This window comes from Acartia tonsa, chromosome 1, assembly GCF_053477335.1.
Source record: "Acartia tonsa isolate MP-2025a chromosome 1, ASM5347733v1, whole genome shotgun sequence".
Lineage (NCBI taxonomy): Eukaryota > Metazoa > Arthropoda > Copepoda > Calanoida > Acartiidae > Acartia > Acartia tonsa.
The window spans coordinates 8,974,746-8,992,340 of record NC_137260.1 but is presented as its reverse complement, the minus strand read 5'-3'; the positions used below and the strand labels follow the sequence as shown (position 1 = coordinate 8,992,340).

Here is a 17,595-nt window from a genome sequence, read left to right as displayed (position 1 = left end):
TTGGTTGGACAAACATACGAACGATTAAACATATCTTTGTTATAGAGTATCTTCGCTACTAAATATAGCCTAAAATAAGATTGTTTCATATAAATTCTGACAAAGTACGAATAAAACATTATTTTTGCCACTCCCTCATTTTCTCCTATCATCAAAAATATTAAAAAGTATATTTACAAAACAACAAAATTATATATGACTTTTTTTAGAGCGGAAACTAAAGTGACCATAGATATTAAAGAAAGAGGATAATATTTCGATTTTTAAGCTGCTTCACTTATCCAATGAATCCTTTTAGTCATAGAAATCATCAAAATATCTATAAAAAAATAATATGTTTAAAATTGACTTTTTTAGTAAGTAGTTTATTATAGAGTTGAAGTTGATGGAACAATTCTAACAAGCCTAAATTAAAGATCAGAGCTATTCTACAGACAAACTTTCCATAATGTAGAAAACCTTTGATTTTTACAATTTCCCCGCCTTTTATTAGACACCCATAATGATTTTTGTAAGCCTACCCATTTAATTACCTTTACCCCCTGTCATCGCTGTGGAGAAAATTAAAGCGTTAATTACTCCATCAAATTTTGTTCAAACTAAAAGATCAAGTTAATATATTTTTAAAAGCCAAGCTTTTCTATAATTAGGGTCGGTCGGTCCGTCCGTCCGTCAATCCGTAACAGTTAGCTCTTTTCGTTAATTTAGGCAGGTTAGAATTGTTCTATCGATTTCAAACTTATGATTTCTGTAGTAGTTAGGTACTATTTATAAAGCGTAGGAACTCTATAATTTTTACCAGAATGTCCGTACGTCGATTTTAAACATGTTGAAATTTAACTTTTTTAACCACTAATTTTTATGTGATGAAATTATCCTGTTGATCTAATTTTTGAAATACTGATTCCTAGGACAACAGATTACATCGTTATAAGCGAAGCATCACTATAATTAATTAAGTCCTAAAAATGTAAGTATGTCCTTAAAAATTATCCTGTATTTAAGTAGTTTTCAAAAAATTTACTTAAAAATTTGTTTCGAAATTTTACATTTATATTCTGTTTATGAAGTTCTGACACACTACAAGTATAAATGTTCCTATTCCTATAACGTTTCAGAGCTTCGCTTTTATGGATGTTGTCATCCTTGTTTAAAGTGGTTAGATGTTTGTGTATGAATGTCTTTTTAGCCAATAAGATCTTGGAAATAGGGAAACCATATCTGTAGATGTTTTATAAAAGCTATTTTAGGTTTAGAACCTAAAATGTCAAGGTACAATTATCTTATAATTTACCTGGTAACCTAAAAGTTAATCATGTAATAAATTAAGTATATAAGAACACAATCAACAAAATGTACATATTACAAACAGAAAGAATGAGAGAAGCTAAGCTTTATAAAAAATGAAAGAAAAGTTTAATCAATAAATTTGTAGTTGAGGAGTAAAGGTACTTTTAGGATATGAAGAGCTTAAAAGTATCCAATAAATTTTTAATTAAAAATGAAGCAAAATAGATAATTTCATATCAATAGATGGAAAGATAAAAACTATTAATAGTAGTTGAATATAATAATGCTATTGACTAATGATTTCTATAGATGTGTGTGTGTGTGTGTATGCGTGTGCGTGTTTGTGTGTGTGTGTTGTGCCTGTAGGCCTATTTATTACATACAAAACCAGGCCTTCAGGCCCTATCAATCTATGTTTCATTAAAACAACCAAAATTTAAGTAATGCATCGATTTTTAATTTTCAAAAGAGATGTTTACCATATTAATGTATATATTAATCATTACTTTGATCTTACATTAGATTTTCATGTTCTCGAATAAAGTGAAACTCACAGTGAGCTAAAATAACGATACCCCCCATACAACCACTTTAACCCATCCCCTCCGCTCCTAATGGATGAACGAACTGACCAATAAATGAGTTCTATGTTAGCAAGCTAAATTTACAACAATTTTTCCCCTGTCATAATGCTTAATTTAAACATTATGACCGATGAAATAAAATTAGCTAAATGCATGGTTACAATTTTCGCTGTGATATTGGAATACTTTACCAGATAAATTATTTAGAGAATCATTAAATATTATATCATTGAAGAGAGAGAGAGTATAGAATGCACATTTTATTTATATATAGGATTTATTAAATAAACATGTAAAAATAATACATATAAAAATTTTATTAATAAAATTCCATATTTTTAAAGAAATATTGTAAACTTTGAATTAGGGACGTAATCTTTCTCTTATAATTCCTTGGAAGGTTTAGACTAAGGCTTTGGGAGGTTGAGGCTAATGTATGATTCTGATTAAGTTAGCTTCGGATAAATGAGGCTAAAAGTCGTTCGGGTAAAGGTAACACTTTTGTAAGCTAATTAGCTGAATTTGGCGACGGTGGTCAAGTCCTATTCTAAAGCTAGGCTCCTTTTTTTGGCTTTCCTTTTTTAGAAGTAGGCATTATTTAATTTTAAATTAATTGAAACTTAAAATTATCTTTTTTTATTGTAATAGAATTTAAAACAACTACCTATTCTAAAGATAACTATTTATAAAGCTACTGGTCTATTATTATCAATTAAATTATCCTTAACAAACTTACTTTTTATTCAAGAACAATAATTTAAACACTTTAAAGAATTCGATTGGTCTACCATGCTCCCGTGTTAAACTTGAGTTCTGATATTATATCGACAGAATATTATAATGTCGATGCTTATTGTTATCATATTGTCGATGTATTATAGGGCAAGTTATCCATTATACGTCTGTATTGACTAACTTTAGCAAATGACACAAAATCCATTACAATTTTATATGACAACATAAGGCCATCTAGTTCAACAGGGCTACGCGCGGCCAAGAATAATTGGACAAATAATAATAGACAAAATTTTGATTTCTTTATCAATGATTTGACTTTTTTATTTCAAATAACAAAACACGCCCGATTCTGGGTTAATCTAATAAAGTTTAAATGAACATTGATGTTTAATATTGACTTATTTTCATAGTATGATAGTCGATAATATTGTATTTTAATAAAAGTGTTCCTTTCTGACAACTAACTGATATTTTATAGCTATTACTATAAATAGCGTCTAGGGGTATTGTAATCGAATGATACAGAAAAAATAATATAAGACTTTTGCTAAGACTTAAATTAAAAGTTCAGTTTGCCTAAAACCATCCCGGGACCTGTATGAAGCTTTACTAGAAAAGAGAACTTAATCAGTTTAGTGGCTAGATGAAAGGACTATATTTCTAGATCTCATAGCAGACAGACATAAAAACTTATTACCTACAGCAAATAAAATATTGTCCTTTTACAACAACTATACAATTTAAGTGACTTTAACGATGAATAGAAAAGTAGCTGGAAAAATTGTCTCTAAAAGTCAGCCTTGTGACGTCATAAAAATGAAAGATTATCCATCTCTTTTTTAAGGGGTTTTCTTTCCCTCTCATCTCCCTCATTTTTATGACGTCATAGTTACATAGAAAAGCATATCCAAAAAAACTTCGTTAACATCTAGCTAAATATAATGTAAATATGTTTTTAAAATCATGAATTCAATAACATTAATTTGCAATATAGCATTTTTGCTGTTATAGAAAATAAACTACTTGATCCTTTACATATTTTAAATTAAACTTATTTATCTATCATTTTCAATAATACTCTAAAATAAAGAAAAACTCGGTGCCTGGCGTGATTGTTTTGATTGTATTCCCATGGGTACTACGGGTGGTCCCCAATAGTGTTTACAGTACACAATTATATGCAAGCATAGCTACTCTATAGCTAGCGTTCGTAGTCGTACGTCTATGCGCTATATAGTCACTGCGGGTGGCCAAATAATTGTTTGCAATACACAGTTTTATCTGGTGTTGATATAATGAATATGGATATAGAACATAAGTGGATATTATGACAAGGGAAACTTACTAGTCAATTTAGATTGCTAACATGGAACTCATCTATTGGTCAGTTCGTTCATCCAGTAGGAGGGGAGGGGATGGAGTAAAAGGAGTGGAGGGGAGGAGTATCATTATTTTAGCCCGCTGCGAGTTTCACTTTATCAGAGAACATAAACATCTGGTGTAAGATCCTAGTAATAATATATCCATTGCATTGGTCTATTAGATCTAAGTGGCTCAACAAGAACTGTTTAAACTTTTTTATATTTAGAAACTAAATTGTTATTAATTTCAAATTTACAGCTATTATTAAAAAATAGTTTAAAGTAGAAACCCTTTAAAAAAACATCTCTATTTATTCCTTAAATATGGGATGAATTTAAAATATCATTAATAAAATTTCTCCTAAACGGACACTTATTTGTCTGTTGTGGATTAGGAGAAATTAGTATCACCTAATTAGGGGCTTTACAATAATAACAAAACAAAAACATTAAGAGTATAGAATACAATAAATACTTTAAACGGGTCATGGAAAGAAAACGAAGATGCGGATTTCATCGTATTTTCACCGTAGCTTTTGAAAGGTTATTTTAGGTTAGGTTAGGTTCAGTAAATGTTAATGATTGTCCCGCAGGGTTAGAAAATATGCCCCCTAGAAATAGAAGAAAAGCTACTGTGAAAATACGACGAAACCCGCAACTTCGTTTTCTTTCCATGATCCCTTTAAACTTTTATCTTTTCTGGAATATATACCTTTAACAATATCAAAAAAATTGGTGTCAAAAACTTTTAAAGTAAAATACAAAGGCCTTTTTAATATTGAGTTGCTACGCAATCAACTTTTTATCATTTATAAAAGCTTGAAATAAATAGGACTCTTCTAACATGACCATATCTATGGTCAGTTAAGTGGTAGCTGGAATTATATACAAGTATTTTAATTTTTTTAATGTTCGAAAACATATTTCAAAGTGTAATAATTTAAAAAACAGCCCAATATAAGGTAGTATGATGTTTATTTGTCTGTAGCGAAGTATCTCGCTAACCACTGAACCGATATGGTTCTCCTTTACACTGTCGCTTCTTATAGTATATTTTAATAAAATATCAGCTTTCTAATTCAATACAATTCTTCGTAAAACAAATTAATAGCAGCCAATAGTGCATATAAAAAAATTACGTCATACAATCAAATAACCAATGATAGGCAGAATACATTTTAATTGACCAGTGGAAGGCCAGTTTGACGCCCTTTTTTATAGGTTCTATAAGCTGCTTCAAAGAATTACTTTTGGAACATTGTCGCTATCAACGGTCTATAAAGGCGGTTATTATAAAGCTTAAAACATTCTATCCCCCCAAAATATTGGGATAATCCCCCCAAAAAACAAAATACTTGATATAGATATAATAATAATGATATGCCTGTTGCGAATTTTTTTCAAGGTAGGTTGTTTTTAACAACTTAGCCAATTTCGTTCTATCAAATAGACAACTTACCGTTTTTTTACTTAACAATTGTTTAGAAGTTGTAGTTATACATAATTTAAAAGTGCTTTAGAGTTCTACGAAAAAATATTTCTTTGGGTGATTTCTCTTGGGAGGGGTACCCTCCCTGAAAATAGTTTTAAACCTTCCTGGGACCTATGAGAAGCTAAATTGTAAAGGAGAACCATATCGGCTCAACGGCTAGCAAGACAGACAGACATCCTGTAACTTTTTTTTATAAAGATTAAGAAAAAATAGCGAAATATTAAAAGCATCAAAATTTCCATGAAAAAGCCTTCATCTAATTATAATTTATAATTATATGTATTTTCCGAAAATACTTGCTTTACTTTTAAATAGCCTAAAGTTCAGTTTCATATTATGCATATTTTCAAGATTAAAATCGGCTTAGCGCACTGAAAAAAAGAAATTATATCCCAAATAAATGCTTTAAGTGTATGTTATCGTTAATACCTAACTATGTATATAAGATGCGTTTAGGTATATTGCATTGCAGGGATCTATGGGGATAAAACAATGACCGATAAATTAATGTACATCCCCAATGATTACATACAAAATCACCCTTTTTATAGGTTACAATTAAAACGTTTGGACGCTAACTCAAAATTCTATAATAGTCCCCAAAGATGTTATGCAAAAGAATAAAAAACGCTATCATTAAACCTTTGGGGACTAGTGTAATAAACAGCCCAATGCCCCCTCTCTCCCTGGGTATATTGTCATGTGTTTTTAAATCAAGGATGCGCATGTCCAAAAAGAGGGTTGATCAGAGAGAAAATATGATATAGAAAAGGAAAGTAATAGCAAGATGAAAAAGAAAGAAAGCCCATAAACTTTCAGCGGGCTAGAACAACGAATAGAATCCCCTTGCACCCATTCACCCATCCTCTCCCCTCCTGGTGGATTATCTAACTGACCAATAAACGAGATCCATGTTAAATGCTAAATTGACGACAATTTACCTCCTGTTATGATAACCACGTATATTCTACATCTATTTGGACAAAAAAAGAAAATAAAAGATACTTTTAGAGAGAAATGTAGATTGCAATTAGTAGTGGAAAAGTTCGAACACTTAAATAAATGTCCCAACCAATCAAAATTCAATAAAAAGTTCCCAAGGTTGTTAAATCAACGCATATTACAATGTTATTATGAGACTTTGGGTACTAGTAAAAAATAAACAGCCCAATGTCCCCTCCCTCCCTGTGCACTTACACATATGTATAAATGCTACGGATCTCTCTAAAACACATAATTTCACCCAATTGTTTGAAAAAACGGTTTTCTATATGCATATGCAAAATACTAATCCTAGCTATACTTGTAACGTGTCATTACAGGATTAGGTAACGAATATACTCTGACAATTACAGAGATCTTAAGGGATAAGACAATGGTCGATAAGTAGATGTAAACCGCTATTATGATAAATATGTTCATTCTTTATAGTGGCCAAAAAATGGGTGTAAACCAAAAAACTTTTGGCCGAAGTATCCCAATTGACGTCTTATTAGAATAGTCCATTATTAAAACATGACGTCAATAATGATTCTTTGACTAAGTTTTTATATTTATCCCCTTTTTATAGGCATTATAAAGAGCTCTATTAGGTTGAAGCCCCTAGAGGCTAGGGGCGAAGCTGCTAGTATGCAAGAAAGAGTAAAGAAAAATATATTTATTCGTTAGTTAAATGAAAAATTTTACAACATAAATTATCATATTCTTAAAAGAAATTTATCACTTTCAAATGTAAAATTTCAAGCAAAAAAACATTGTTGTTTATTATTCAGTGTAGCTTCTAGTTAGCTCATTTTTTCAAAGACTGAATATTAACAGGGATCTACAGGGATAAGACAATGACCGATCAATTGATGTACATCCCCAATGATGATACACAAAATTACCCCTTATGTAAATTACAAATAGTGGTCAATACGTTTAGACACTTAACTTAATGAACCACAAAATTCAATATATAAAACTTTATTATAAGACTATGGGGACTAGTGTTATAAAGAGCCCAAAGTCCCCTCCCTCTCTGGAATGATAAGCAAAAAAGTTGAAAGTTTCTAACCAATATGATATGAAAAAATGTATCGTGATGCTTATTTTAAGTTAGGTAAGTTAAAGATAAGTTGAGGTTAGAAAAGCCTCGTAGGGTTAGAACATCGACTCCACAGGGAAAGAATGTGTTTTCCATTATGGCTTCCAAATCGATTAATGTCCGCTGGATTAGAACCAGTTCTCAGCCATATTTAAAAAAAAACCTGTATAGCATCGTATTACGGACAGGTTTCCACGAATATTAAAATAAAAATTTTAAAAATAATACCAGTTTTAATATTATAGCTTTTTGTTTTTATATCTGCGGAAAGTAGTCTATAAAACGATGCAATAAATAACTATTTATAGAGTGTATTTCTCGCTAGTTTACTAATAAATGTCTTCGTTCTTGTTGGCTTATTAAGCAAGACCTAACGTAGCTCATTAAAATTATATGTTCGTTAATTTGAAAACACAATTTAATTTTCCAGAGTTATGGCCACAAAAACTGATGCTATGCGTTTTTGGTGAAAATTTTTTCGATCTTATGATTCCTTATATATCAAAATTTTCATTGTTACATTTGAATCATACAATGTACCTATGTGTTTATCTTATTTTGAACAAACGTACTTTTATTCTTATTTTTCCAGATATTTGACAAAAAAAGACCTATTTCTGCGAAGGAAGTGAGGGAACATTGGACTGTTAGTACACTAGACCCCAAAGTTTTAATATAATGTTTTCTTATTTGTTGGCTTAATAACTCTGGGGGATTTTTATTGAATTTTGAATGGTCCCCTTTGGATCCCTGAAGTTGTTAAGCCAACAAATAAGAAAGCGTTATTATAAAACATTGGGGACAAGTGAAATAAACAGCCTATTGTCCAATCCTCTCTGGTAGATCGAAGAAATGTATATGAATTATTATTAGTTGATGTATATTTATTACTTCATTACATGACTCTGCTGCACGAAAATAACAGAACAGGGCATGTCTTCGGATTAATAAGATATATTTTTGGCCTTTGAATTATATATCATTTTCTGGTACACAAATTTTTACTTTTAATGATTTTAATACTCTTCGATTTTAATAGATTTTCAAATGACAAATAATTTTCATTTTAGAGAAAAATTTAAGCAGCTTATAGTGCCTAATAAAAATGACGTCATACAATAAAGATGACCAATGATAGGACAATATGCATTGTAATTGACCAAAGGTAAAATGAATACAGGCCTATCATTGCATTGGTCATTTGTATTGTATGACGTCATTTTTATAACGGACAATAAGCTGCTTCGAAAATCTTCCAAAATTTAATTTTTTATTTGTGACATTGTATGATTAAACTCGAATAAATACGGGCGGAAAATCGAGTGTAGCAATGGTTAAAATTCGAAAAAGATAGAGAAAGAAAATATAAGAAATATGAATGAAAAAAAGGATAATTGACAGTAATCAAAAATAATTTTAAAAAATGGACAAAAAAAAATCCTCTAAAAACAAACATAAATCATGTGGTTTTTTTCTTATTACATATTACATATGTACGTGATGTAATAATCTTTATGCTTCAATTAGATAGAAAAATTATAGGATAATTTTGACCGTATGTAGACACATTGAATTATTTTTTGGAAGTGAAGCTTTTCTATAGTTTAGTTTTAACAACTCGTGTCGCATTTGCTCGTTGTTCGGGGGCTGGTAGGTTCGAATCTCAGCAAAAACCGCGTAACAACTAAAGACGTTAAATTTATGCTGACTGACTCAATTTTAGGTGCGCTATATTACTTAAAAGTTTGGGAAAAATGCCTTGAAATCCTAAAATAGACGGAACTCATTACTATGTACATTTAGGACTTCCAGACAAAGGTCGTGCAACTAAGGGTTGGTTGTCTGAAATAGTTGGTATGTTAGTGCCTTGGGACATACTCTACGATATTATTTACCTTTTACAGACTGTTCTGACTGTTTTTTTTATATCAACCTTTAAAATAATTTTTTGAATCATAAACAGTATAATCTCTAATGATTAAGAATGTAGTTTGTCTGATTAAAGTAAAATAATGAAGGGGGCTATTTGTAACTCTACCCACGCAGTAGGGACACTGTGCCAGCCTTTAATTGGGTCTTTGAATATCAGTTAATAGCGTCGGAAATCTAACACACAGCCAAGTCGCTACACAATAGCAGAATTCAATTTGCTATAAGACGAAAAAGGTCACCACCACTAGGGCCAGATAGTTGTCTGGGTTATACATTTATTCTTATCTGTATAAATTTATGAAATCTTCCTGGCTACTTCTAATGAGTAAGAATAAGGCTTGTCTTGTATAAATTACAAGTAAATTATTTTAAGATAAGATCTTGCAAGTTATGTTGTCTTCAGTAGAATCCAATATTTTGATAGTGGTCTATCTGTACCCCCCCCTCTATCTCCCCTTAATTTTCAAAACCCTTTTTTAGTTTCTAAAACGAGAAATATAAGCTTTTTTGGGAATGTGGGTAAAAACTTGCAATAGAAGGATGGAAAATACCCACCCCCAAAAAAAGTTTTATAACTGTTTTTTTTAAGAAGGGAGGGAGTAATAAATTTTGAAATACGTTGTGTATTTTTTAATTGAAATGTTTACTTTTCTTCCCTCAATCTTCGAAGTCCCTTAATGAAGACAATAGTTTGGAAAATATTTTAAATGGGGAGGTGACATATGTAGACCTCTCTCCAATTACGGGATTCTACCTGTCTGTCATGAACAATTAGCTGCATTATGTATTATGAAATCACTTTGTGGGGCTCGATTCTTAAGTAAGCAATTTAGAATAATTACTAAAGGAATCACCATGCAAAATTTTAAATCGATAGGACAATTCTAAGTTGCCTAAATTAACGAAAAAAGCTATCCGTTACGGACGTACAGACGGACCGACCCTAATTATAGAAAAGCTTCGCTTTAAAAAAGATTATTACCTAAAATGGGAAATTTACAATATTTTCTTATCCTATAAAATTGGCACTTATAAAGCATAAAGTCGGAAGAATTATTGTATTTTCTCTGAAAGTATCTTTTGACTAATTAACCACCCTATATTGAAAATGAGGAAGGGGCTATTTTTATCCCTTTGCTTTACCCCGGTAGAGGAACCTAACCCTGTGGGGCTAACAACTACAACCTTTCCTGTCCTTGAGTAGTAAACAAATTAAACACTACTAACTCAACCTTTATTTGCAATTTATTTCAAAAATAGGGAGGAGGGGTTTCAGTGGCCAACAGGCAATCAGGGGGACACATCCATAATAATTTACATTTGACAACCAACGCAATATCATAAATCGAAAGACGGATTAAGTGAGTTAATTACTAGCTTCTTTATAACAGAACATTGATTTTGAAATTATTTTTGAAAAATTTTAAATCTTATTTTTCTTTCAGTATTATTTGTTTGTTATATATAAAAATGTTTAAAGTCCAAAAATAAAATTGCGCAAAATGTTCTTATCTTACAGAATTTAACCTAGAAACCCAAATTTTCTTTTTTTTTGTTATTGTTTAGAGCGAAGCTTTTCAATGATAAATGTAGTCTGTAATAAAAACTTAAAGCACTCAAAGCAGGCGACTAAAGAAGTAGAAAGGTAAGAACTCGATTCAGAATTTTTGTTGGATAAGCTTCTTATGCTATTTACTCAGGAGCAAGACAAAGGACGAAAAATTAAAAAATATTAACAAAATTATAGCCTGTATAAGATTCGAAATATTGGTTGAAAAAATTGGACATTTCTGGTTGGCACAATACCATCAACATTTATCAAAATCCCTAAGGTTTTTATATGTCAACAAATGGAAAAACTTTGTTGTAAATCTTTAAGGACCAGTATAATTTACAATCGAACGTTTCTTGCATTTTCTTTATTCTACGCTTTTACGAATCATGTCATCCTTGTAGTAACTTCGCAACACAATTTTTCGACGACTTAGGTCCCCTAACTCTTACCATTGTTCTTTTTATTTATCCAACGTGAATGGTATTATTAGACGTCGCTATCAACCAAAATCTCTACGGAGCATCTATCACTCTATATTTGAAATAGAGGGGAGGATAGTTCATTCGGTCTTTCGACAAACGCAAGAGTCCCAAACGTTGGAGTGGACACTTAACCTAACCTATTTTAGACCATCGTATAAGTTTTTTAAAAGCCTAACCCCTGCGGGGGGCTTATTTGTTTACTAATATCTTAACCTAACCCAATCTGTATAGAAATACTTGATAAAATTAATATTTTAACCCTCCTGCGTTTTTCCACTCCGACGTTTGGGACTCCTGCGTTTGTCCTGGAACCAACAAACTAACCTTCATTTTATAAGGAGGGGGGTTTCTTCTGTGCTCAACAAGGCACTTTGGATGAAATCCCCATTAAACTTCTACCCATCCTCTTTAACGTTCGACAAATCCAATAAGATTATAGAGTAGCAATGAACAGCATATTAAAAAAAAAGAAAAAAATGCATGAAATACAATTTTCACTGTTTTATTTACTATAGATTAAATGTATTACAATAATTTATAATCGAAGCCTCTTTAAGAGACCCCACATAAAAAAAACATCAAAACTGACACAAACACGTGTCGACAAAATTTTCATTAACTACTAAATATTAAGACAATTTAAAATATCACAGAACTTATTTTCTATAAGAATATTTTAGAAAATATCCTAAGCGTTTTTTCATAAACGTAATTTGTCAAAAAATAATGTAAAAAAAAACTATAAATATATATGAGTATGCCCATAGAAATAAAATGAAAGTCTTTTGATAAAAAATGCCACATTTAAAGGGGAGAAAGACTTATGATATATTGTACAAAAAAGCTTTTTAAAATTCAATTGTCTGTATGTATGTCTGCGTGCTATTGTGTATGGGTAAATGGCCTAAAACTCAGACATATAAAAGGTTTGGTTTCATAATATATGTGTATGGAGGGTAGGGAAAGGGGTGTGTGGATTAAATAGGGGATATGAACGATATACACAGAGACAAAGAAACACACACACACACACACACACACACACACACACACACATATGAACATAATAATAGCAAATATACACACACACAGGGGAGGGGGTTGGGGGTTTAGAGCTTATGAATGGTTGTATGACTTAGAATTATAGGGGGGCTGGCTGTAACGTTGAAAGTATTAATGTACATATAAAGGGTGTGGGGGGGAAATAAGCTAATTTATCACCGTATCGATCTGTAATGGTTTTGTAACCCCCCCCCCCCCCCCCCAAGCACACACAAAGACATACAGATGGCAAATACTGCTTTAAAATCATTTTATTACTTTTAAATCTAAAGGGGTAAAAATGGGTTAAAGAAAAGCTTGGCTTCAAAAAAATCTATTTAAACTTGGGCTATTAAAGTTTTTAAGTACTTAAAAGTAATACAATTATCTCAATAGGAGTTTACATTATAATGGCTAAAATATACTTCAATCATTATAATAAGGGCTGAAAAAAGCAATTTTCTAATACAAAACAATAAAAATTAAGAATCGCTAGCAAAAAGGATATGTCAAAATTCAGTTTAAATGACAGAAAGACAAAAATGAAGAGTATATATAAATGTGATTATAATATACTGTAAATTTTCAAAAATACAGAATCATTTTTCTAAATAATTTTCTATGGAAGTATATGAAATTTTTTTCTTGTAAAAATTCAAATGCAAATTGAAACTAAAGCTATGAAAATTTTTGAGAATTCTAACTATTAAACCATACACGTCAAAAATTTCCTTAAAAACAGTTCTTTTCTGTAGTGTAAATAGTCCAAAAATTTATGATATAATAATGCAAAAAAAAAATACTAGATGAAGGATGAAGGAGGCGAAACGAAAAACAAACCATCGAAAGCCAGTATCACGTTTCACCCCCCTGATCCTTTCTTAAAAAGTCACTAAAATTAGACTGAGAATTCAAAATCGGTCTCGAATAATCTTTGGTCAAAAAAAGTCCATCGTACAATAGATAGATAAATTAAAAATGTTTGTGGTTCAGAAGTTAGATCACAACATCCTATAGACAACCGGAAGAAATTTTGGGGTTAAAGAACTTAATATTTGTGTCAATGATCATAAGTACGCAATTGATGGTAAACAAAATGTATCTATCTATCTACGAAGGATAGATAATGTATCTATCTATCTGTTGGGCAGGACAGTTTAGTAAGGTTGGTAAACATCCGGAAATCCTTTGCTTTGTAGTTAAGTTTCTGTGTATACTTTCAGATCATCACAAATCCTGCCTCCACCACCCCCACCAAACCAGGCTGACCTGCCCTCCTCCCTCAAGGGTCATCATCACAGCACCCCCTGCTGTGCCCCTTTCCCTGCCAAAATTATACCCCTTCAGGTGGTTAATGTCTAATCCAGGTGGTTTAATAAGAAGGTGGAATTTATGGTGTTTCCACCCTTTTTCTACGCCGCCCCCTATCTATCTATCTACTAATAGTGAGTATAGTAGATCACAATTGCAGACATGCTGACCGCTGAGACGTTCACACAATAGTGGGGTAGAGGGGGCGGAGAGGGGGTAAGGTGACAGTTTGGGGTTGGTTAAATCGTTTATTGTTTGTTTTTATTCATCACTGGATTTTTGGGTTTCTAATACTACTCACAATAGAACGGGATTTGGTAAAGGAAATAATGTTTAAACTTTGATTTGATTTGCTTAAAAATTTAGTTTTAAAATGTCTATTTATAGATAATTATAATAGCAAATCATTGAAATCAAGGCCGGTCCAAGACTCGGGCTCCGCCAAAGACGGTGAAAAGTGGGACGGAAAAGAGTTTGTGTTCTCAATTGCGTCGACATCCAAGGATTCAAAGTCCAGGTTGAATAAATCACTAGAAATAACACTGTTGGTGGCAAGTAGCGAGTCGAAAGTGTCCAAGGGATCAATGTTTTCGGACTCAAGTTTGACAGGGATAGACCCGATGTACTCATACTTGGACGGAGAAACGGGCTCGAGCTTGAACTGCTCGGTCTTGATGTCGTCAAACTGGAGGTTGTTCTTCACAGAGAAAACATTCCTCTGGAGGTCATCGTAAAAGGAGCTGGAGTCGGGAGAGGCGGGGAGCTCGGGTGTACTGGGAACGCCACTGGGCGACGGCGTGCTGGACCCAATGGAGCTAGGGGCCGGGCTTGAACATGTGGAGGATCCACAAGACGTATTCTCACTCAATAAACGTGAAACGGATATCAACTTGCTTTGATTCTTGGCGAGTTTAGCCTTAAAATTGCTGTCAATGGTCAATTTTAACTTGAGATTTGATGTGTTTATGGGGGCGGTGCGGGTGGACAGAGGGATGCGCTGGTTAACCCAAGAGTTGCTGCCGAAGGTGTTGTTCAGCCTGTAAACTGTCCCGGTGCGGATGCCCGATGCCGAGCTCAACGTGGTTGTGTTCAAGTTTGTTGTAATGGATGAATGGGTTGAACCATTAATTGAAACACTTCTTAAAGCTTTAGATTTAATGTCATAAGGCTTAGGAGACACTGCAGTTTTGGCCTTCTTCTTAGGCTGGTACTTATACCCGGGATATTCTTTCAAGTGTAACTCACGCAGCTTTTCAGATTCGCGGATGTAGGGAATCTTCTGCATGTCAGACATCTCTTTCCACTGACGGCCCAGCCGCTTAGAGATCTCGGCGTTGTGGATGTCGGGTTCGGTTTCCACAATCTTCTTCCTCTGGTAGTGGGAGAAGACCATGAAGGCGTTCATCGGCCGCTTGATGTTGTTGGAATCATGGCTTGTCTGAAAATTAAAGATTTTATTAGATAAAATAATAAACTTAAAAAGATTTCAAATGACGGCATAAAATATTTTGTATGCTATACTTGTTATTAGTAAAGAAACTGACTTATGCCTAACTTTAATTAATTGCTGATTAATTGAAAACATAAATTTTAGAATATTGAAATTAATTTTTTTTTCTCATTATGTTTTGTTTTAAACTAATTATATTAATTTAAACATAAAATGTGATAAAAACAGCTGTTTAACGTCAATTTCTATATTTATCTTGAATAAATATATTATCTACGTGTAGTTCAAAAGTAAACTGACATTTAAAGAAAAAAGACTTTTTCATTAATATTTAATTTCGATTGTCAAAATCGTTTATTATTACCTATTTCTTTGTTCATTACAATTACAGTCTTATAATAATATTGTAGTTTAGCAAGAAGTTTAGTTAGAGACCAGCTGAAAAGTTAAAGGCAAAATAGTTTTTGATCTAGTAAATGAGCACAGAACTAATATTGTGTTTTTGTATAATTGTCAAAATATCCAACAAGGCCTTTATTTAGTTGTATGTATATTATAAAATTTGAAGGCTCATAATAATTACAACCAAGATAGATAGATAAATATATAAATAATGGTTGAACAAGGTACCTAATTATCTATCTAGCTAGCCAGAGAGTGTGTGTGCTAGCTGTCATGAAGGCAACAGTAAGAATTATGTATCTATCTATCTATCCTATGTACCCACTATACAGCTTATACTAGGGCTATGTCAATGAACCCAAGACTAGGTACGTCTACGCTCATAATATACGCACACACACACTTCAAAATATGTATCAAACAAAAAAATCACTTTTTTCATGTATTTCTTTTACCTTTGTAGCATCTGAGTATGGGGTAGGTGATTTTTTGTCAACTCTTAAACTTCCAAAACTTTGTGTGTCACTACTTATTATTCTTATTCTCTGTGTAGAGAACATTTTGTTTATTTATTTATAACTCTATGTATTGCTTTAAAGTTCAAGTGTGTCGTTCACAGCAGACAGACATAGACTAAACTTCTACAGCAGAAGTTTTACTGAGAGAGAAAGAGGAAGGATGAAAAGGGAGTGGGGTAGGTAGTGTGTAGCGAGAAGGGGATGGGGTATAGAGCGATCATTTTGGAAGTAAGAACAGCACCTGGAGCTGTCAGCCAATCACAGGAGAGTATTGTAACTGTTGTGGCCAATCACAGCTCTCTGTTCCGGATATCATAGGGGAATAAAATAGAGACGACGCAAAGGGGACGTGGGAAGAAAAAATTATAGGCAACGAAATTTTTCCTACTTTCGATCAAAGAGCTAGCTATTACTCTACTTTTATAACATTGTTTAAATTTAAGAATTTATTCAAGGAATTAAAAAAAGTTTAATCAAAATAAAAAATGTAGAAAGCTAGCTTTTTCAAACTAGAAAAAACTCAGTTTTTTTGAAGGGCATGGGGTAATGGAGTAAGGGAAGATCACTGACATATGGAAGTTACCAACTCTTGCAATACAAAGATGTAAATATTCGTTTTTTGTATAACTTTTTTTTGTCCATGAAGAAAATCAATGATACCAGAAGGATACATTTTAATGTCTCTTGTTGTGACAAAGATGGGTTTAGATATTTAGGTTTTTCTTACTGATATTCAGTGGTAAAAATAAGACCATCAAATGCTTAAGTTTATCCTCTTGGTAATTTCTTTTAGGGACAAGGCTTAATATATTCCCTTTTGCAATAATTTGCACTAGTTGCTTCGCCCCTAATAAATATAAGTTGGAAAAGGACGTCAGGTTAATAGCCAAACACTACCCCAAGACATGTTTAGGGCTTTGCTTAAAAGAACAATCCATTCTGACCAGCATTATTTTGAGAATTTTATCTTCAGACTAAAAAAAACCTTACTACATAATATTATAAGATATACGCTTGCTAATTTGATTATGTGAGCTTTTGGTGGGTGAATTACAGACAGCAAGAGAGCTGTTATTTTATTGTAAATGGGTGGATTCATCCCCCAAAGTATATCTACATCAGGGACACACTCAAAAGTAATGCTCATTTTTTTCCCACACACTTCTTAAATTTAAGGGGATTCTGACTTTTTCACCTTGACACCCCCTGGCTGTTTAAGGGTGTATCAGGGGGAGGGGGAGTACACCCTTCATAATGAGGTTTGTACATGGGTTTAGGATAGTGGACCCCTAAAGGGATGTATCCAACACCTCAATTTTGCCAGGTGGGTTGAGACAACCCTTACTATATGTC

General features: G+C 32.4%; 2 protein-coding genes across 2 annotated transcripts in view; both read right to left on the bottom strand.

Annotated features, from left to right (window-relative positions):
• LOC145312473 (uncharacterized) overlaps nt 1-17,595 on the bottom strand; it is a 396,718-nt gene that overhangs the window by 332,474 nt on the left and 46,649 nt on the right. The window lies entirely within an intron of this gene.
• On the bottom strand, nt 12,007-16,404 carry LOC145311942 (uncharacterized). Its single transcript, XM_080151011.1, has 2 exons — nt 16,180-16,404; nt 12,007-15,310 (listed from the first exon to the last, which is right to left on the bottom strand). The coding sequence occupies exons 1-2, from the start codon at nt 16,282-16,284 to the stop codon at nt 14,264-14,266; spliced, it is 1,152 nt and encodes a 383-aa protein (XP_080007137.1). The 5' UTR covers nt 16,285-16,404; the 3' UTR covers nt 12,007-14,263.